The sequence below is a fragment of the Anabrus simplex genome, chromosome 1, assembly GCF_040414725.1.
Source record: "Anabrus simplex isolate iqAnaSimp1 chromosome 1, ASM4041472v1, whole genome shotgun sequence".
Classification (NCBI taxonomy): Eukaryota; Metazoa; Arthropoda; class Insecta; order Orthoptera; family Tettigoniidae; genus Anabrus; species Anabrus simplex.
This window is the reverse complement of record NC_090265.1, coordinates 28,050,073-28,074,067: the sequence shown is the minus strand read 5'-3', so window position 1 is coordinate 28,074,067 and position 23,995 is coordinate 28,050,073. Positions and strand designations below refer to the sequence as shown.

Sequence of the window (23,995 nt, the reverse complement as noted above, 5' to 3'; positions counted from 1 at the left end):
TCTATTGTAATATGTAACTCTCTTTAAGTTCTGTGATCCATCTAATATTATTCTTTCGCCATAAGACCTGTCTGTGTCGGTAAAAAAAATTAAAAAAGAAAAATTCTTACTCTTAAATAATTTTTCTATTATTTTTCTACTGATTCTATTTTCTGGTGACCCGCAATAGATGCCCTAAGAATGATATTTGTTTCTTTTTCCTTGTGCTCGTCACAGGTTCTATTTCTTACAAACTCTTTTATTGGAAGCTAGTCTCCAGACTCCGTTTACTTGATAATTTTTGTTTAAACAGGTTCTCACTATTCTCCTTTCTAACTTGAGTACTCTATCGCAACTGTGTTTGTTGTTTTGAATAATATTTCACATGCGTATGTAATTTGTGGCTGGGTGACTGTTTTGTAGTATTTCAATTTGGTTGCTATTGAGAGAGACTTTTCATTATATTGTATGTATTCTGTGTATGTTGTGCTGTCATCATCATCATCATCATCCTAAACCATCTCCAGTTTCCCGGGTGTGGTAATGCTGCAATGTAATCAGTTAAAATACATAATAAAATTTGAAGAATGTTCTTAAAATGCTGGAGCATTTTTTCTGTTAAAATTTTAACTTGACGTATTCGATAACCTAAATTGTATTTTAATGTGTATTTGTCTTTGTCTATTTTACTTATCTTACAAGTATTTCGGCTGATGATGTCCACCAAGAAGGACAAAACATGTCCTGACATTTGTTAATTGCTAATTTAACAAACAAAAATTGGTATTGTAGAGGTGGAAACCTTTGACTGTACCTTTATAAAAAAACTACAGAAGCAGGAGTTAAATCTTGTTCCTCTGGTATTTTCTCGAACTTCCTTTTAAACTTCTCTGCATCTATTTCATTTGCTGAGCGACATTCCCCGTTTACAGTCAGCTGTTGAAGGTGTTGTTTCCTCTGGTTCAATACTCAACCTTCACTTGCTGCAAACAGTTCACTGTCTTACAAATGGCTTTTGTAAAGTTCTTGAGGGGTAAATCAGCAACTAGTATGGTGTATGGAAAACTGCACTGCACTGAAGCCACAATTTGAAATAAACTCGCTGACACATTGTTAATAGCTGCTGATAGTGATTCGTAACGGCACATCTCTGCTTATTTAACACCATGACTACAGGGCAGATTACTGAGAGTCTAGTGTTCTTAGGGGACAGAGATTATACCTGGAGTTCTTAAAAACACCTGACATTCAGGAAAAGAGGAAGGATATCCCCAGAGGACAGAGCTTTCCTGAACGAAGAGCCCCTACCCACTATAAATAGCTTCAAGTACTTCGGTTCGACTCTGCAGCACAAAACAAAGACCTGTAGCAGCCAGGAAAACCACTGAGGATATCAGAGAACACTCCCATAAGTCAGCAATAGCTCTCTTCTTACACTTATCTATGGATTAAACCTAACCTGGGACAAAGACCTGATCTACTTAGAGAATGCCCAGACTGCTCTCTGAATGTCCAAATACACTCATTCACTGAAGAATCCTTCTTGCTAGAAGATGTGAGAATGGAACTCACTCTACCATCTGTGAATCAGTGGTAGAGTGTCAACCTCCGGATACAAAGACAGTGGGTTCAAACCCAGCAGAGGTAGTCGGATTTTTTAAGGATGGGGAAAAGTCCATTCGACACTCCATGTCATACGATGTCGGCACTGAAAATGAAAAACTTCAATTTGTTCCATATTGAACGTTGTTGTAAAATCAGAGGGGCTGTACGGTTCAAAATGACCTTAAATAAAAAAGGAAAATTGAAAGAAATCGAGAAGGAAAGAAAAATTCTGAGAAAAATTCTTGGACCTCAGAAAACGACGGATGGTACATGGAGGAAAAGGAGAAATGAGGATCTCTACAAGTATTCAGAAAAGATCACGGACACAATGCAAAAACGAAGACTGAAATTTTACGGACAACTCATCAGAATGAATGACAACCGCCTGACTAAAAGGATATTTAAATATATAATTGGATTGAGGAGAACAACGAAATGGGTGGAGGAGGTTAAGAAGGATGCAGAAGAAATTAAAATAACACCAGAATTGATCCTCAACAGAAAGAAGTTCAGAACTCGAGTAGATAACCACAAATTTCATGAAGAGCAGCGGAAGAACAGACCCAAATTTGTAATATCTGAGGAGCAGAGAAAAATAAGGAGTGAACGAATGAAGAAGTTCTGGGAAGAGAAAAGAAGAAGACTGGCCACAAAGCATTAAGTTTCACGCGGTCCACAGTTGGCCAAATTCAGAAGCAAGAAGAACTGAGATTACGGCGATGTCGGCATGTAAAAGATCTCTGGTAACACATTTGGTGTTTACTCAACAAAATGAATAAAAACTCAACCAGAGACGCCCAAGAGAGATTCGGTTTACTCTGCTATCTAGTAAGCCTAGAATAAAGCGGAACATTGAAACTGACAAGCAAGTAGCCAGATGGCGTCGAATTTAAATGCTTGCACACGGTAGTTGAGGCGATACGATTATTATTATTATTATTATTATTATTACTCTCCCCTCCACACCCAGCTGGAGAAAGGAAAAGGAAGAGAGAAGAGATCAGGCTAGAGTTCTACTCAACAGAGGCCACGATGAACCGATCATGATCTGGTACAAATTAAAAGCTCCAACTCTGTGATCTTGGTGGCTATGCATGGGAAACACAATTAAATATTCAAGTCCAAGTCCTCCCATGACCAGGATGGAAACTGCGTCAGAGAACTATGCGACCAATACCATGATACTAACTGCACGAGAAGAAAAAAGATGGTGAAAATCTTTCACATAAACTGAAGGGAACTCCAATTATCTACACAATTTGTATGTATGTATGTATGTATGTATGTATTATTATTATTATTATTATTATTATTACTTCATGAGATATAGCCAAAGAAACAGCTGTTAGGTAGGTATAGACATACGACATGGATGGATAAGTACTTGAACGCCCGACAGTTGTCCACTGAGAATTATTTTCACATAAAATCAAGAAATTATTCCAATCATGAATTTTGTTTACACATACAGATTCCACAGTACTTCATTGTTATTTGTGTACATTGAGCGTGATGACTGAAATTTAACAAATGTTACTTACAAATGCTTTTAAGTTACATTTAACTGCGTCGACACTAGAAATCATGGCTACCTTCTTCATAAATTAAATTTAACAAACATAAAGTTTCTGAGTCGTCCTTCTAAATGGGCTAACATATAGTCTCTGCTGGTAGATGCAAAAGTCCTTTGATTTGGTTTGACTCGTCATCAGTTTCCCTGCATGAGGTCATGTCACCAGAATTGATGCTCTGGTCAGTGCTCACAGTCACTTAAATCAGAATGGATTACAATTGACAAAGATACGAGTTTGCCAGATACGGACACTACATGGTCCGTTACTAAGGCCCGAGAAAGGAAGTTAGAAGGGCAGAAATGCAGATGTTACACTGGATGTCAGGATTCATCAGAGAGGATAAAATAATAAATAATCACATTAGAGGAACTGTAAAAGTGAGATGGATAGCGAAGAAAATTCAGGAAAGGCAACTACGATGGTATGGTCACATGCAAGGATGAGAGGTAGTAAATTGTAGAAGAAAGCAAGGAAGACCAAAGCTGAGACGGAGGGACCTGATAGAGAAAGGTTGGAAACAAGAATATAGGCTGAGATACAGACACCACATGTACTGTATACATATGAACCTTGTGACTAAGTCACTAACCTTCTGCCATTTTCTTGAGCTCTGTATGCTGATCCAGTAAACTGATGTTCGACTTCCGACCCCAAACTTGACCATCTTCGTCATCGTCATTGTCTCGTTCATTCTCACTTGACGATTTACCTCGCTGGCCAAATTCATCTTTCAGCTGTAAAATAAAAAGAAACAAATAAAATATGATATTAATATATCCGTACTCTGGAAAAATAAACATCACTAATATACAAAATGGTAGTAATACCATACGATATAAACTTCATCATGATCCGTACTGACAAATATTCACATTAATACAGAATTAAACTGAAGGTCCACCTATTCAATACCATTTAATATGATGTAACATAAAAACTTTCCAGTCTGTCAAACACACAACAATTTCAATATAAATTATAACACTATAAACATGCCTGTAAAAAATACACACTATTACACAATAATGACATGTTTTGTTCTACAAGAACATCCTCAGATTCTATCAAATCACTTAAAACATGCATATATATGTATACTATTGTTAACATTGCGTAAACTTGTCAATGATAGATAATTTAGTGGAAATATGAACAAGTCTTCTTCTTCTTTCTGATACGTTTCTGCTTATGCAGGTTGATCACAAAGCTTCTTCCAATCTTCTTTTTTTCCCCCCCACATTCTATCATTCATCATTGTCTGCCACTGTAGTCTTCACCGATTTACATCATCCTCCACCTTGTTCGTGGTCTTCCAGTTGGTCTTCTTCCAGATTCTATCCATTCCAGAGCTCTTCTTGGTAATCTTTCTTGTCCCATTCTTTTGACATGGCCGAACCATTTCAGCCTACTTCTCTCCCTATTTTCTTTTAGAGGGTTGATCTGTAGCGTGTTTCGGATGGTTTCATTTCTTATTTTCTCCCTCCTTGTTTTACCCACGATCCCTTGCAGAAAGCGCATCTCTGTCGCTTGTAATCTACTCAAATCTTTTTTTGTCCAAGTCCAACATTCTGATCCATAGGTCAATATTGGCAAATAACCATCATTGTCATTTCTTCGCTCCAGCAAGCCGGGTGCAGTTGTGTACAAGCCTCCTCCAGTATGTTCTATCCATCCACAGATGCTGTTCATATATGCGACGCCAGTTCACATCTCTAATTTCAAGGTCCATCATTATCTGTTTTTCCCAAACGTCACCAGGTATTCCTCTTGGTCTCTTCTCAGGAACATTGTGGTCAAAGTATGTTCGAGGAATCCTGTGACAGTTCATTCTTTTCATGTGACCATACCATTGCAATCTCTTCACTTCTAGAGTCTCCAGCAAGCTTCTTTCCAATCCAAGCTGTTGTCGGATATCCACATTCCTTATTTTATCCATTTTTGTTTTATGTAGACAAGAAAGGAGGAACTTCATTTCTGTTGCCTGAAGACGACTCTTTGTTGGTCCAGGAAGTGTTGCTGCTTCCAAGCCATACGTCAATACAATTTATATATCATGATTTTTGCTTTGGTAGGTACTTTCCAATTTCTACTTATGTCTGATACACACAGTAATAAAATTTTGAGCAATTTTCTATCCTCTCCGAAATTTCTTCCTTGATGTTTCCTTTCCCAGTTTACTTATTTCCTAGGTAATTAAAAGCACCTACTTCTTAAAGAATTTTTCCATTACATCTAACATCATTTTTTTGTTTTCTCTACTGATTTTCATTATCTCACTTTTTGTTAAACATATTTCCATGCCTGTTTCTTCAATTGCCCTCTGCCAGGTATTTAGTTGTTCTTCCAATTATTGTTCATTTTCTTCCCATACCATTACATCATCTGCATATGTTATGACTTTCATATCATTTGCTGTTGACCCTTGGCGAACTTTCATCATAATGTTGTCCATCACTATATTAAAGAGCAATGGTGAAAGTACACTTCCTTGTCGAACTCCTCTGTCTGTTCTAAACCATTCTGATTTTTTTGCCATCTATTATAACACAGTTCAGACATTTGTTATACATGTTCCTAATTCTGAATTGCATTTCTCTGGACAATTCCATTCTATTCAGTCCTTCCCATATCTCTTCTCTGCTAACCGTGTCATAAGCCTTTTGTATATCTATGAATGCAACTGCGATGTCTTTCCCAAATTCCCACTTCTTTTCTACTATTTGTCTCGCTGTAAATATGGCATCAATAGTTGATCTTCCAGGTCTAAATCCTTGTTGTTCTTCCCTTAATTGTGAATCTATCTTGTTCTTGATTTTTTGTAAGATTATCTTTTCATAAATCTTCATGCAATGACAAATAATAAATTTACAAGTATTACTATAACGAATAATATATGTACCGTACTTATCTAGACTGCCGATGCTAAGTCTGTTATCATCAAACACTATTTCAGGACCATGGTCTTGGAGAATCAAATGAAAAGCTCTGGGCATAGCACACTGCTCGCGGAGAGGGGAAGCAGGGGAGGAGCGTGTGGAACGTAGTGGATCCTTTTTATTGGATGTTATAATCTGGTATACTGTACCATGGAGAGGAGAGAGGGAAATAGGGGCGGAGTGAGTGGGGCGCCGTGGAACCTCCTTTCAACATTGGAGAGGGGAGAGAAAGTTATTAGCCTTCTTCATGTTATAATGTACTATTATGTAATGTGGATGAATGCAAGTTAATGATTTTTGGTAAATAAAGTAGGCTGACCAGACGAACTATCCACTTCATGTCCATATCGACATGATAATCTAAGAATCAGATCAAGGACGGAGAACACTGGCACAGACCCACACCGAAGAAAGCGGGAAGTTAAGACAGAAATCCACAGACAGGAATCATATTACAAGCTGCCGAATTATCTAGTTCATGGACAAGTAACATCTAAGCATGTCCCAACAATGAGCTGCAAGAGCATTCAAAGAATCCACCTTTAGCAATAAAATAATAAGTTAACCAGCTTTTTCCACACGGTTTCAAGCATGAATGAATGGGACTTAAAAAACGCTCAGAGTACACTCTCTTATATATAAAAGAAACAGCACAGTAAGCCCTCCCAATACTGTAGGAGATGTAAACAAAGATAAGCTTCTTATCTTGGGTGATGGTAATTTAGTACCTGTAAGGCTCCTTTCACACTACACGGTTTCAACCGTACAGCAAAAAAACTGTACGGCGACATTCCTTTAGTGGCGTGAAGAAGAGCATTACACCTTTCACATTACACGACACTTGCAAAGCCGTGCCGTTGTCGTGCCGCGTAGCAGCCGTGTCTTGCAACTGGAATAGACGGCTGCCGTTGACTCAGTGGAGCACACAGCTAAATGCGTGCTTTCACACTGTACGGTTTTTTAATTGTACGGCAGCTCTCGAGCAGCTGTAGAGGAGATAACGCGAGAGTATCTAGACACAACTTATATACGCATTAGTGTCGTAGTGTTTTATTGTTTGCCGGGCTGAGTGGCTCAGACGGTTGAGGCGCTGGCCTTCTGACCCCAACTTGGCAGGTTCAATCCTGGCTCAGTCCGCTGGTATTTGAAGGTGCTCAAATACGGCAGCCTCGTGTCGGTAGATTTACTGGCACGTAAAAGAACTCCTGCGGGACTAAATTCCAGCACCTCGGCGTCTCCGAAAACCGTAAAAGTAGTTAGTGGGACGTAAAGCCAATAACATTATTGTTTTACTTTTTTGTTAAAATGTTCAGTGCATTGCTTTGTAGGATTTATCGTTGGTTTTTGTGAAATGGCTGACGTAGATTCTGAAATTCTTATTACTCTGGTCCATACTGGGACATAACTCTAGACATTTATACAGTAGTGCAATTGGGTATTGGACGTGTGTGTTGGGGGAGGGGGGCGAAATGTACAAACAACAAAACGTACCCGGGTTTGTGGTGTATAGCGTGGGGGGTGGGAGTAGGTATATACACCAAAGTAAACACCATACTAAAGAGATTGCCACATAGACAAATGCGCGCGGCGAGTGAATCATACCTCAATGTCCATGACCTTGGCAATAAAATATACCCATGCCACTCTTCCTCACAGGACATGCAAAGTCTCCACTACTTGGTATGGCGCTTATACAAATCGGTTAGCCGCGACAAATTACATTTTGTGCGTATTCCCGCTAATAATTGTATTGATAATTAAAGAAAATAAAAGATTTATCTGATAAGACAACAGGGCTTATACAAATTGCTTTTTTAAATAATTAAAATAAGTCCTAGTTTCAGCCACCTAAAATGGAATAATAATGTAATGTTTTCTCCACAAAGTGGGACGGGGGCGACCGCACCCCTTCGTCCTCCTAATCGACAGTGCTGCATTTATAAAGATCCGACTGCGACCACGAAATGCCTGGCGTGAAGTTCACTTAGAAATGAAACCAAATTTTGATCTAATTTAAGACAAAGAAAAAAATGTGTTTGGTAACTTAAGTGTATTTTCAGTATATTATATATATATAGTGTATATTATTACATAATACAGATTCACAAATATATACTTATGATACAATTTCACAGTTCAGCCACAAACTACTAATATTAAGAAATCATCCTATTGTTAATATGACTCTTGTATGACTAGCATCAAGACATGCACTGAGCTTCCCACGGCAGAAAAAACGTACGGCAAGAAAACCGTTGTAGTGTGAAAGCAACATCTCCACGGCAAAGAGCTGGACGTTTTTTTTGCCGTACAGTCGAAACCGTGTCGTGTGAAAGGAGCCTAAGTTCACCAACCTGCATCAAGCTTAGGGTGGGTGTGGCAAGAAATAAACAGTCTGAATACTCTGCACAAAATACCTTTCACAGGTCAACCAGAGTTAAAATATGATTTTGATATGTTAGATGCCTTTCAATTATTTTTTTTGACAATGCAAGTTGCTTTACGTCGCACTGACACAGATAGGTCTTATGGCGAGGATGGGATAGGAAAGAGCTAGGAGTGGGAAGGAAACGTCCGTGGCCTTAATTAAGGTACAGCCCCTGGTATGAAAATGGGAAACCACAGAAAATCATGTTCAGGGCTGCCGACAGTGGGGTTCGAACCCACCATCTCCTGAATACTAGATACTGGCCGCACTTAAGCGACTGCAGCTATCGAGCTCTGTTTTTTTTTTTTTTTTTTTTTTTTTTTACAATGAGGTTATTGATGTAATCGTAGCTGAGGTGAACAGATATGCAGTGGGAAACTAGTCAAGGTTCTAAATCTAGGTGAAGTGGGCAGTGAAAGAGGAGGAAATTTATGTGCTTCTGGAACTTGTAATCGTCTTCTGGTTATTTGTGGCCATTCATAGTTTACTCACGAGGTGAATCAGTACCTTTTCTCTGGGGTCTTGGTGTAATGGTCGTAGGGAGAACATAAGTTTACAGTTCTGAAGTTCTGATCAGTACTGAAATAATGAACAGGGCTGATAGAAACACTTTATAGAAAAACCAGGGGTACCTGACAGACTGAAGTACTGCAAGAAAGTAAAAGTACTATTAACATCAGGAGATAAAGCAGTATTTGATAATCCAACTGTCATCAATTATCTGCTCTCTCTCTCTCGAAGTTGCTTTACTTCGCACCGTCACAGATAGGTCTTATGGTGATGATAGGGCAGGAAAGGCCTAGGAGTGGGAAGGAAGCAGCTATGGCATTAATTAAGGTACAGCCCCAGCATTTGCCTGGTGTTAAAATGGGAAGCCATCTTCAGGGCTGCCAACAGTGGAGGTTCGAATCCACTATCTCCCGAATACTGGATACTAGCCACACTTAAGCAACTTCAGCTACCGAGCTGGGTATGTTTAAAATTACCATAGCACATGATCATACTGATGTATTATAATAAGACCATCTGTTATACGAAAGCTCCTGGCACTAGGAGATTAGCATATAATACACATACAATAAAGAAACTCACCTGACTTAAACGACCTAGTTTCATCAACTGATACTTCTTGCGCTCTTTGACAGGAACATAAGGTACATACTCTTCTTCTGATTCTGAGTTAGATGATTCATTTCTTCGATAGCGCTGCAATTAAAGAAATAAAAGGTAAGAAATTACATCTTAATCTATCAACACACACCATTAACATCAAGGAGAATATTTCATGTTATTTAAACAATGGAACTCCACAGAGGGTTACACAAATAATGGAAATGCTTCAATAAACATGAATAATATGGCACTGGCCATCTTTAGCCGACCAGACAGCTGCAATTGGTCACAGGATGGGTGGATGCATGCATACAACTTGTGAATTGCTTCCAGAAGAATTCTGGACCATTTGTCATGTAGTACAGCACTCATATCCATCAGTGATAATGGGGGAGGAATTCTCCACCCAATTTTCTGCTCTACAACAGAGTGCAGATGCTTCATAATGTTCAAGTTGAGTGATTATGCAGGCCAGGAAGGTGTTGAATTTCATCCACATAATCATTTACATCTGCATCAAAAAATGCACTTGGCTACCTAAAATGTCCACATAATCCTTGGCCGTAATTCAACCACTGAGAGTGAGAATAGGATCAACAAAATACCATGAAATCACAGCCCAAAACATCACAGTGCCTCCTCTAAGTCCAATGATAGGAAGTAAGGTGTTCCATGCATATCCTTCTTTTTTAATACATAATTTTAAAAAATTAGGGGAATATGTTTCGTAACGTCTGGCATGTGAGCGTTAATTTAGTAGATGGGGTTCCAATGGTCATACAGCATACCTTGAGACCTTAGCTACTCAGGGTATGACAAATCAAAGTTATACTCCATCTGAAGGCGTAGCCATGCATTAAACTGTCAGGTGACAGTGAAAAGTGAATAGCGGTGCGTCCGTGTTTCGTTATGAGGCACACAGACTACTGTGGTCATTTGAGCACGTTGTACATAAACCAGCACATCCCATGAGACATCTTAACGAGGTTCAAGTCGCAAGAGCCGTCACTTTGATCCAGGAAGGATGGACTTTTCATTGTGTTGCTGTGGATCTCAATGTATCTCCGTCAGTTATTCACTACTTGTGGAATCACTACAAGACAGGCCAGTTCACAAGGAGGGTTGGAGAAGGTCGTGGACACATGACAACCCCACAGGATGACCGATATCTGACCATCTGTGCATTGCGCCGTCGTTCAGCAACTGCCAGAGAACTCCAACAAGACCTCAGGAGGGTCACTGGAGTCATGATGTCTGACCAGACAGTAAGGAACAGGTTAAGAGAAGTGTCCTTACGACCCATACATCCTGTTCGAGTGCCCCGTTTAACGCAGCAACATCGCGCAGCTCACCTTCTGTTTGCCCGTACCCACGTCAACTGGCAACGTCGCCAATGGAGACTTGTGTTGTTCACAGACGAGTCCAGATTTCCCCTGGCACAGCGTGATGCGACGTCAATGTGTATGGAGACGCCGTGGTGAGCAGTACATGCCAAATGTTGACCACGAAGGCGAATGATTTGAACAAGGTTCTGTGATGATAAGGGGTGGCATCAATATTGATGGCTGTACGAATCTTGTCGTCGTCTGTGGTAATCTTACCGCTGCGGGGTACATTGAGTAGATACTGCTACAGCATGTGTTGGTTGCTGCATACGGTATTGGCCCTGAATTCGTACTCAAGCACGACAATGCCAGGGCTCATGTAGCGCGCATCACCAGAGCTGTCTTGCGAGAACTGGACATGGAATGTCCAGCAGTGAGTCCCGACCTTAATCCCATCGAGCATGAGCGGGATAGGCTTGACAGAAGCGTTCGTGCGCGTCCTGTTCCACCACACTCTCCAATACCTCAAACAGGCTCTCGTTGAAGAATGGGACCTGATACTGCAACGTGACCTCCATTGACTTATTCAGAGCATGCCACGTAGGTGCCAAGTTGTGATAAATGCTTGTGGAGGACATACACCATACTGAAGCTCTCCAAGTGTGATAAAAATCTATTCTGGAGGACTGTTATCACTTTGTTTTCACCCCTATTTGGACATTTCCGTTTGTGTTCTGAAAATGAATGTGAATCCATCGATGTTCTTTTGTATACTTCAACAGTAAAGAATAACGGTTTAGTTGGTAATATACCTGGGTGTGAGGTATTGTTTTGTGGAGCATGGCATACATTCAAAAACATGTTCCACTAATTTTTTTTGAACTGTGTATATAATCTTTAAGTTCTCCAGTTTGCCAAAACTAATGCAAAATTATGACACGTTTTACTCTTGAAAGACAGTCATCTCATCATATTCTATCAAATCACACAGGTGTTTTTATAATGAAAGAATATTAATAACCAGAGTTTTTTTTTTTTTTTTTTTTTTTTTTTGTGACAACTGTGTGTTCAATGTCTGAACTTATCTTAATGCACACCATCTATTGTATTTTCTCTCCTATCAGCTGCCCAGGGTGGACTGCATCACGCCAGCCATTTGGTGTTGCCAGTAACTTTCCACTCATTATGTTTCAGTGATTCCCTGGTTTTTGTTGAATTGTATTTACAGTTTATTTGTTTTTGTTCCTATCTGAAATTGCTTTGGGGAAATGAATTTGGAATGACTATTGATCATGGGTGTGTTCAACCCTTGTCTTGTTTCTTTACATGGTCGGGTATTAATGGAGATGAATTTTCATAGAGAGTTTTTCAACCGGATGCCCTATCTGATGTCAACCTCATCAGAGAAGTTAGTGAGATGAAATGAATGATGTGATATATGATAGTACGAAGGGAGAGGGTAAAACCCGGTGCTGGCACAAAGCCTACTCCTGTTGAATACCACTAAGGTGTCTGCTCAAGACTAATCATCCCCATCTGACAGACAGATCACCATAAACAGCAGCATATGCCTATCAAACTAATAATCGAAACACCTATGTTCCAAGATGGTAACACTGATCATTTGTGAGCTGTGACTGTTGTTTGGTATTGCAGTGAAGTCTGCATTACACTAGGTACTGTAGTACATACTCATACATTCAATCGACCAGACACAGGCAAAATTGGAGAGGGCAGATTGTTGAAGCGTGTTAATCGGAGCAAGTGTATTGGAAATTGTCAGTGTGCTAGGTATATTGAGAGCAACATTGTGCAGGGAGTCGATGCCATACACAGTTTGCAGCAAGACATCATCTGTGAAGAGTAATAGTGGACAAAATCCAATCCTCAGTGGTGTTTCTGCAATTACAGTCTGAGCTGCAGAAACCGAACATCTGCAGCTATGTGGCAATCTTCAAACCTCTGATTACCACCAAGAATAGCGTGATGTAAATGGTGCAGTGATCATGGAACATGGACCAGTTGTTTCCAGAAACAGGTTGGCTTTATGTATGGTTGATGCCTAGAGATGCTTTTTTTCTTTGTTTGTTTTGTTTGTTAAAGTGGAAGCCATTTTCATTTCAGTTTTGACTTAATTAATATGTAACCTTTAAGTTTTCCAGTTTATTGCAACTAATGCAAGTTTAATATATCCCAAAAAATACCTAAAGAAAGAAAACATTAATAACAGAATGACATTTTTTTGTTCTTGAAAGAACATCATCAGATTCTTTCAAGTCACACAGTGTTCTTTTTTCTTTTCCCCATCAAAATCAGTAGAAATAAGGATAACTTGTCAACTTGTCTTACAAAATATCCTGTTATCCCCAATGCACAGTGTCACTCATATTTCACAGGACAACCACGATACCCACAATAACAAATGTAAGTCATCGGTAAAGGGAATCACAATCCAAGGAGAGGAAATCAAAACCTTGAGATTTGTCTATGATATTGTTATTTTATCTGAGACTGAAAAAGATCTAGAGAAATTGCTGAATGGTATGGATGGATAAGAAGTACAAGATGAAAATAAATAAGTCCAAAAAAAAAGTAATGGAGTGCAGTCGAACAAAGTCAGGTGATGCAGGTAATATTAGATTAGGAAATGAAGTCTTAAAGGAAGTAGATGAATATTGTTACTTGGGTAGTAAAATAACTAATGATGGCAGAAGTAAGGAGGACATAAAATGCAGACTAGCACAAGCAAGGAAGGCCTTTCTTAAGAAAAGAAATTTGCTCACTTCGAACATTGACACTGGAATTCAAAGACTTTTGTGTGGAGCGTGGCATTGTATGGAAGTAAAACTTGGACGATAACTAGCTCATAAAGAAAGAGAATAGAAGCTTTTGAAATGTGGTGTTACGGAATAATGCTGAAAGTTAGGTTGGTAGATCGAATCACGAATGAAGAGATACTGAATTGAATTGGTGAGAGACCGATTTGTCTTAATTTGACGAGAAGAGATGGAATGACAGGACGCATCTTAAGACACCCAGGACTTGTTCAATTGGTTTATGAGAGAAGTGTAGACGTTAAGAACAATAGGGATAGATCAAGGTATGAATATGATAAGGTGATTAGAGCAGATGTAAGATTCAGCAGTAGAAATGAAAAGGTTAGCACAGGATATGGTGGCATGGAGAGCTGCATCAAACTGATCAATGGACTGATGACTTAAAGAACAAGTCATTGATATAATCATGTGGGGGTCTTAGTCAGTGTGAGCTACCCCATGGTATGTTGGTAATTGTAGTAACGAACAGCACAGCTCTGTTAGGCACGTACATGAATGAATGATGTGGATAGATTTAGTGATAGGAGTCAAGACAAGAAATCACCTCAGTGTATTCATCATGTGAAGGAGCAGATGAGGATGAAGTAGGTGCATGAAGTGGCTACAAGCAGCAGCAGAAAGGAGCTGTTAGGACCAGATTTTTAGGTTAACTGCTTTGAGAGGAATAGACAGTGATGCTTATGTTTCATAGATCTAGAGAAGGCGTATGACAGAGTACCATGGAATGTAAAATGTAACAAAAGCTTTTCAGTCTGTCAAACACACACAGCAAATACAATGTAAATTATAACACTATAAACATACCTGTAAAAGATGACATGTTTCGTTCTACAAGAACATCCTCAGAGGTGGGTGGGTGGGTGGGTGGGTGGGTGGGTGGGTGGGTGGGTGGATGGATGGATGGATGGATGGATGGATGGATGGATGGATGGATGGATGGATGGATGGATGGATGGATGGATGGATGGATGGATGGATGGATGGATGGATGGATGGATGGATGGATGGATGGATGGATGGATGGATGGATGGATGGATGGATGGATGGATGGATGGATGGATGGATGGATGGATGGATGGATGGATGGATGGATGGATGGATGGATGGATGGATGGATGGATGGATGGATGGATGGATGGATGGATGGATGGATGGATGGATGGATGGATGGATGGATGGATGGATGGATGGATGGATGGATGGATGGATGGATGGATGGATGGATGGATGGATGGATGGATGGATGGATGGATGGATGGATGGATGGATGGATGGATGGATGGATGGATGGATGGATGGATGGATGGATGGATGGATGGATGGATGGATGGATGGATGGATGGATGGATGGATGGATGGATGGATGGATGGATGGATGGATGGATGGATGGATGGATGGATGGATGGATGGATGGATGGATGGATGGATGGATGGATGGATGGATGGATGGATGGATGGATGGATGGATGGATGGATGGATGGATGGATGGATGGATGGATGGATGGATGGATGGATGGATGGATGGATGGATGGATGGATGGATGGATGGATGGATGGATGGATGGATGGATGGATGGATGGATGGATGGATGGATGGATGGATGGATGGATGGATGGATGGATGGATGGATGGATGGATGGATGGATGGATGGATGGATGGATGGATGGATGGATGGATGGATGGATGGATGGATGGATGGATGGATGGATGGATGGATGGATGGATGGATGGATGGATGGATGGATGGATGGATGGATGGATGGATGGATGGATGGATGGATGGATGGATGGATGGATGGATGGATGGATGGATGGATGGATGGATGGATGGATGGATGGATGGATGGATGGATGGATGGATGGATGGATGGATGGATGGATGGATGGATGGATGGATCACTACTGATCTGCATTTAGGGCAGTTGGCAGATTTCCTATCTGTTGTTTTCCTAGCCTTTTCTTAAATGATTTCAAAGAAGTTGGAAATTCATCAAACATTCCCTACCTAGCTCCTCTACCTATACACAAAGAATAGAAGGATCAAGAATTCAAAGACAATAACACTGACCAGTACTTGCACACCATAAGCTTAAATTATACAACATGGAAGGTGATATGGAAAATTATGATTCTGATTCAGAGTGAACACTAATTCCCAGATCTGTAAAAAGTGACATGCTGTATGCTCTCTTCTTTTTTTTTTACAAGTTGCTTTACATCGCACTGACACAGATAGGTCTTATGGCAACGATGGGATTGGAAAGGGCTAGGAGTGGGAAGGAAACAGCCATGGCCTTAATTAAGGTACAGCCCCCAGCATTTGCCTGGTGTGAAAATGGGAAACAACAGAAAACCATCTTCAGGGCTGCCGACAGTGGGGTTCGAACCCATTATCTCCCAAATGCAAGCTCACATCTGCATGCCCTTAAATGTACAGCCAACTCACTTGGTGTTGTATTCTCTATCATAACTCCAAAATAATAAAGCTTACTCATTTAAAGAAATTAATTGTATAGTTAGTTGGAAATTGCTGGGGATGTTTGCAAGTTATTGGATTATACGTCAGAAGAGACAAAATAAACAAACTCTGAAGTGACCATATGACACTGGACCAAATATACTGAACAGATCTATGTTCTGTATCCTTACTACAATATGCAAATGCTGGGGCTGTACCTTCCTTCCCATTCGTAGCCCTTTCCAATACCATTGTCACAATAAGACCTACTAGAATCTGTGTTGGTGCGACGTAAAGCAAATTGAAAAACAAGCAATAAAACAGTCTTTGAAGCCAGAGAGTAAAAAAAAAGAAAGGCCTTGAATGAGCAAATTAATCATGGTAAGTACTATCAGGCCTATAGGTAAGTATCTAACAACACATTTATAAAACAATATGTTTCTGTTTTCTGTTCACCAGTTTGTTCAATTCCTTGAAATGGCTATGAAGTGGAAAATTAAGACCTCCACTATTGGTTTTTTTTTTTTTTACACCGCTCCGACACAGACAGGTCTTATGGTGACGATGGGATACGAAAGGCCTAGGAGTTGAAAGGAAGTGTCCGTGGCTTTAATTAAGGTACAACCCCAGCTTTTGCCTGGTGCAAAAAACGGGAAACCACAAGAAAACATCTTCAGGGCTGCCAACAGTGGGGTTCAAAACCACTATCTCCTGAATACTGTATACTGGTTGCACCTAAGTGACTGCAGCTATTGAGCTCAGTCCCACTATTAGTAATCCTGTCACTAAATGGGATTCCGCTGTTGCTAACATTATGTCCCAAAAACAACTTTCAGAGATTTCAAAGACACCGAGGTGCCAGAATTTTGTCCGGTAAGAGTTATTTTACGTGCCACTACATCTACTGACATGAGGCTGGCATATTTGAGCTCCTTCAAATACCACTGGACTGAGCCAGGATCGAACCTGTCAAACTGGGCTCATAGGGCCAGCACTCTACTGCCTGAGCTACTCTTTATTTAGCTGGCATTTTCTGGAATGAAATAGATACATTTTTGCCAAAAATGTTTCTAATGAAAGAAGTTACAACTGAATTCATTTTTAGAGTAAATAAAACTTAAATTGCATGTATAAATCTCTAGCAAGAGTGGGTGGATTTCAATTTGAAATATTTTAGAATGTATCACTAATGACCTTTCACTACTACTACTACTACTATGTACCAGTCTAATTTTGTATCCGAGATGGTAATTGTCAATTCTAAATGCAACAATACTGTACACAACTGATCTCTGGACTCTTTTAACTGATGATGATGATGATGATGATGCTTGTTTAAAGGGGCCTAACATCTTAGAAGCTGATTCAATATGTCATCAGCTAAACTGTTCCTCGCTGCCACAAACAAGACAAAAATAGCCATCATGATCGCCAACATCCGAAACAGATAAGCACCGAGAGAAGAAGAAGAACATCTAGGTCATCGGCCCCTAATGGTATGAAATGTAATAACAATTTAAAAGTTCAAAATCATCCACTGACCAGAATTTAAAACATGTGATAAAGAATGAAAGGATGGATATGAATTTAAAACAGTCAGTGAATCCAACCCAGAAACTATCATAAACAATATGGTATTACTGACCAAGGGACTCCTTATAAAGCACAATCCTGAATCAAGGATGCTTGTTGTCTAAAAGGGTCCAAAATCCAGGTCTACGGACGCTCATAATGGTACTTATCGCTAGTAAAGTAATTTTAATTCTAGTAGCATTTATTCTGTACAGTCGCTATTAAGCAGGTTCTCCAACAGCTGAAGATGACCTATTTACAGGTCGAAACCTGTACTGTCTTTTTATGTAAATAATATTGACACTATGTAAAATAAAATAATATTGATTAGGTGGAGAACTCATCCTTCATATTTGTAGTAAAGTAGAACCATGGTATTTGTCATGTTGTGGTACTAATCAAAAGCAGCGTCAACTCACGGCGTTCCATACATTTTCGTACTACTCACAAGTATTGTACGTCGCACAGGTAACACAGACCTATGGTATTTCTCACATAATGGCGCCACTCATAGGCAACGCGAACAAATGGTGTTCCTCACGTAGGTGTTCTAATCACGGGCACCGGTATTCCCGTGGTGTTCCTCATATAGTGGGTACTAATCACAGGCAACGCAGGCCCATGGTGTCTCTCATATAGTGGTACTAATCACAGGCAACACCCAGACCCGTGGTGTTTCTCACAATGGTACTAATCACAGGTACTGGAAACCCACAGTGAACCACTCTCTGCTGCTACTAATCACAAACCTATTGTGTGGCGGTGATTATTGTTTTAAGAGGAAGTACAACTAGGCAACCATCCTCTATAAAACACTAATCAGAGGGAAAAAATGGAAGGGATCTGACACTTCGAAAAGTGAAGGTATCGTTAAAAATTAAATATTGAAAAAGTGAAGGTATCGGCCAAAAGAAGACAAGGGCCACGGAGGGCGTGAAAATGAAAGCCTCCCTAACCCTCGCAAACCTAATAGCGTCGGGGACGGAAAAGAAGAGTTGACCAAGAGAGGCTGGATAGGATAGATGAAAGTGAGGAGCCTGGCACAAGTAAGTGGAAGCAATACCAGGACTCAGCTAAAGACCTCGTGGACGCCAACCCACGCTCCAAAGTTCAGAGCCCCTGTAGCCCCTTTCAGTTGCCTCTTACGACAGGGAGGGGATACCGTGGGTGTTATTCTACTGCCCCCACCCACAGGGGAAAACCTATTGTGTACCTAACATAGTGGTACTACTCGCAAGTAAAGTCGACCCATGGTGTTCCCCGCGTGATGGTACTAATCACAAGTAGTTTCATGGTTCTAATACAATCATTCCTTTGATCCCCTTTTAGTCACCTCTTACGACAGGCAGGGAATACCGTGGATGTATTCTTCGCCTGCGTCCACGACCCTCAGGGGGTAGACAGAGAAAAAATAAGAAAAAAAGAAGGGATCCGTCACTTTGAAAAATGAAGTAACGGACAAAGAAAGGTAAGGGCCGCGAAGGGCGTGAAAATGAAAGACTCCCTAGGCCTCGAATGCTTCAATACCGTCAGGGTTGGAAAAGAACAAGAGTTGACCAAGGGAGGTCGGACAGGACAGACGAAAGTGAGGAGCCTGGCACAAGTAAGTGGAAGCAATGCCAGTACTCAGCCACAGACCCCGTGGTTGCCAAACCACACTCCCAAGTTGAGAGCCCCAGGGGTCCCTTTTAGTCACCTATTACGACAGGCAGGGGATACCATCCGGGGGTGGACTCTTAACTACCAAGGGCGATATGGACATTAATTTGCATCCAAACTCTGAATCTGCCGTCTTTGGTTCAAATAACGCTGTCATCAAGATACACAGGTGTGTTCCAGCATCCATGGAATAACAAACTAGGCTTATACAGTGCACACGCTGTCTTCTGGCTACTGTGAAACTACAGAGAAACAGTACTCACAAGTGCCGTCAGACTTCAAAGCCTGAATTATGTATGAGGTGTTATATTAGACTCTGATGTCCGACTCGTTGGCTGAATGTTCAGCGTACTGGCCTTCAGTTCAGAGGGTCCCGGGTTCGATTCCCGGCCGGGTTGGGGATTTTAACCTTCATTGGTTAATTCCATTGGCCCGGGGGCTGGGTGTTTGTGCTGTCCCCAACATCCCTGCAACTCACATACCACACATAACACTATCCTCCACCACAATAACACGCACTTACCTACACATGGCAGATGCCGCCCACCCTCACCGGAGGGTCTGCCTTACAAGGGCTGCACTCGGCTAGATATAGCCACACGAAATTAAAAAATTAATTATTAGACTCTGATACTTTAAAGTACTGTCAGTCGGGAAAGAGTTACAAGGAAGTACAACTGGGCAACCATCCTCTATTAACACTAATCAGAGGGAAAACATAAGAGGTCCATACCTCTGAAAAATGAAGGCACTGAGAAAAATGGAAGGGCCATGAAGCAAATGAAAATGTGTGGTGGTGGTTGTACATCACACCCCCTCCCCATGCACTGTAGTTATAACTATGTATTAAGATTATTATTTTATTGGTGTATTAATACAGGGCATATCTAAATTATACCAATAAAAAAATCAGTGGTGCTCTTTGAGTTATATAAAGAATGATGGCACAATCTGCTTGGTGGAGAAAAATTTTTCTTTTTGAGAAAATGAGGTACTTTGTTCATTCCCGACGAACGATTCAAACTGACGAACTCGCCATGTTTGCTGTGCCAGAGCACAAACCGCTGCCCAGCGCTGTGCTTCAGTGAAGGGAGGGAAAGTTGTGTATAACAGACGAAGAGAGAGATAATACTCCACGCGAATGCACAAGTTTCTTCAATCAACTTGCACTTGTCTCTTACAGACAATATCAAGTTTGTTTGTTAAGCAGCAGTAATTGCACACACAGTAATTAAGACACACTTGTTGGTCAAGGAATACACCCGATTGTTTCTCCATTCATCTGGTGGTTGCAGTGCTGTTCTTTACTATTCAACAAGTGCAAAGATGCACTGCTGCGGCCACACGATCGTGCATTCCTTTACTCAAAACACTGTAAAATTAAGGAATGAAATACTGAACAAAAGAAGCAATACTGTAAACCTGACCACCATATACGTAGGTCAGACTACAAAATTGTACGGTCAGAACAATTAGTCTAGTCAATTTATACAGCATTTCTGCATGGCGGACCTGAAGGCAGCCAATGACAGTTGAAAGAGCGCTACGGCAGCAGGATTAGATGACAACAGATTAGAGCAGAAAGTGGGTCTTTAAACTCTTTAACAAGTGTGTAAAATCTTGTAATTTTCCAAAACCTGCAAAAATGTTACCTGAACCCAAAAACTACAAGCCAAATGTCCTTGTTGTATCACTTGTTTAAAATCATTGAGCGAATGTTGCTGAATCAGTTCATGTTGTAGAACCAGTTCTAATACAACAAGCAGGCTTCAAACCAGGGAAAAACTGTACATACCGGGCGAGTTGGCTGTGCGACTAGGAATGCGCAACTGTGAGCTTGCATTCGGGAGACAGTGGGTTCGAACCCCACTGTCGGCAGCCCTGAAGATCGTTTTCTGTGGTTTCCCATTTTCACACCAGGCAAATGCTGGGTCTGTACCTTAATCAAGGCCACGACTGCTTTCTTCCAACTCCTAGGCATTTCCTAACCCATCGTCACCATAAGACCTATCCGCATCGGTGTGACGTAAAGCAATTTCTAAAAAAAGAAAACAAAACTGTACACGCCAGATTCTTAACCTTACACAATTCATTGAGGATAGCTTTGAAACCTGGAAAATCACAGGAGTAGCTATCATAGATCTGACTGCTACCTATGACACTGTCAACCACCGCACAGTGTCACAGAAGATCCATGGGATCACGAAGGATTACAGTTTCACCAAACTTATTCAAAGTCTACTTCAAAACAGGAGAACTTCTGTGGATTTTTAGGGACAACATAGTCGATGGAGATGTGAAAGAAATGGCTTACCACATGGAAGTGTTCTGTCATCAACATTATTTAACATCTACACCAATGTCCAATCATGTCCAATGAACACAAGAAGTTGGCATTAGCAAGTCAAAGGAAATCTTTCGAAGATATTGAAGTCCACCTTACAGATGCATTGAGAGAATTGGATGCTTATTACTATAACAAACAACTTCATCCAAACACAGCAAAAATCCAACTGTGTGCATTTCATCTTCAGCACAATCAGGCATGTGGCGAACTTAACATCTCAGGACAAGGATTACATTTAGTAGACACGCCGCACCCAAAATATTAGGGAGGCACTCCCAATCATACTTTGACTTACAAGTAGCATTGCCAGAATACCAGGCTGAAGATGGAAGTTAAGAATAACATCCCTCGTAAAATCACTCGTAGCATGTGGGGCTCTCAACCAATAACCCTAAGAATGACAACTCTTGCATTATGTTAGAGTACTGCAGAATATGCCTGCCCAGTTTGGTACAAATATACCCACGTAAACAATTCTGACAAAGTGCTCAATGAAACATGCAAGCTTGTTACAGGTTGTCTGATGGCTACAACATCTTGTAAAACTCTATCAGCTTGCATGGATAGCGCCACCAGATATTTGTCGTAAGGTAGGTGCCTATGCAGAGAGATCTAAACAGGTCCATCAGCAATCCCACCTGCTATATGGTTATGTAGCTGCTACCCCTAGACTGAGATCCAGGAGAAGCTTCCTGACAACCACTGCAGTCTTGAAAACTATACTGACTACAGAAAGAAAACAGATGTGGCTTTCTCGACTTGAGATAACTACCTGGCGTCGCCCTTCGAAAATCCTCCCACCCGGGCATGAACAAACTTGGATTGTGAGATCACTCAATCGTCTTCGTGCTGGAGTTGGAAGAACCAAAAGCAATCCCCAGAAATGGCACTTCCCTGTCGACAATATTCATTCCGACTGCGAAGAACCGCAGACCATGGAATATTTACAGAGTTGCATGCTGTGTCCTGCATACTGTACAGTAGATGATCATCCCCTTGCAACACCAAACTCTGTTGAGTTCGCACGTCACTGGTCAACCGTAGTGTGACTTTATTAGTCTTTTGTTTATCTACATATTTTGTTTGTTTCTGACTCGAATAAAAAAATTCATCTCACCTGATTTCCCGACCTCGTATCAGGAAACGGGACACTGGGATAGACAAGTATAGAGTATAATACTCAACATAACCTGAATTTTTAATAGGAACACTTACTTTCACGGGTGGTTCATTGTTTTTCCTTTCCGACATATTTGCTATTTTTGCTTTCCTTTAGGGTAAATAGAAGAACATCCCATACACAATTAAACTCAGAATTGTCATCACGTTGGCAATAAAAATCAACACAATGTTTTATTTGCTTTACGTCAAACAGCGTGCACCGTGTGTGACAGTCTCCGAATACACTCATGTTTGATGTATACTCTTTGCATGCTAAATATGTCTTGTCTTGTCTTGTCTTGTCTTGTCTACATTTTTTAATGGGCTTCGTCTGAGAGCAGTATACCCAGCCACGTAACCGAACAAAGAAACCAAAGTATGGAGGAGGTGGACAAATAAAGTCAAAAGTGTAAAAAAAGTGGGAAATTAAGGAATGAAACAACATGACTACAAAGGAAAAACACAAGGACACAAGGGGACTAATCTTCACGCCAAAGCGACCGATACTTTGCGACTTTCTACTAATCACAAACAGACCGGGTCAACACCGAGGGGAGAAAAAAAGATATCGAAACTACTAGACCGGGTGGGAGAGAGAAAAGAAATGGATAAGGTAACTACGGTTAGATATCGAGAATCGAACACGTCTATATTGTGGTACCGCGAAATTGGGAATGAATATTATATGAGGTAGATAGACAAACATTATCAGAGGGAATACGTGTTATTTGGTTACATTACTACCGGCATTCCTGGTAGACCTATTCTGTGAAGCAACAGAAGATTCGAGGTTGCGTAAAAGAGCCACAACTTCCTCCTGTAGAGTAAGAAACCTTTTTGACCATGTGGCATCGTGCTCAGCTGCCTTAGCATACGCCCCACGTTTATCGGAAATAGCTGGAATTAATTTCGAAACCGGGTTCGAAGCCCGGGATGTTTCTGGCTTTACGGTCGCAGGCGACACAGCCTGCTGGGAAGGAAAGGGAGTGCTCGTCC

At 40.7% G+C, this 23,995-nt stretch overlaps 1 protein-coding gene across 1 annotated transcript in view; it reads right to left on the bottom strand.

Annotated features, from left to right (window-relative positions):
* Positions 1-23,226, bottom strand: part of abs (ATP-dependent RNA helicase abstrakt) — a 90,700-nt gene extending 67,474 nt beyond the window's left edge. The window contains exons 1-3 of the mRNA XM_067138733.2: positions 23,054-23,226; positions 9,615-9,728; positions 3,748-3,892 (exon numbers count right to left, since the gene is read on the bottom strand). Coding sequence (XP_066994834.2) covers positions 3,748-3,892; positions 9,615-9,728; positions 23,054-23,089 — 295 coding nt within the window. The 5' untranslated portion in view covers positions 23,090-23,226. The remainder of the gene's footprint in view (positions 1-3,747; positions 3,893-9,614; positions 9,729-23,053) is intronic.
* Between the last annotated feature and the right edge of the window lie 769 nt (positions 23,227-23,995).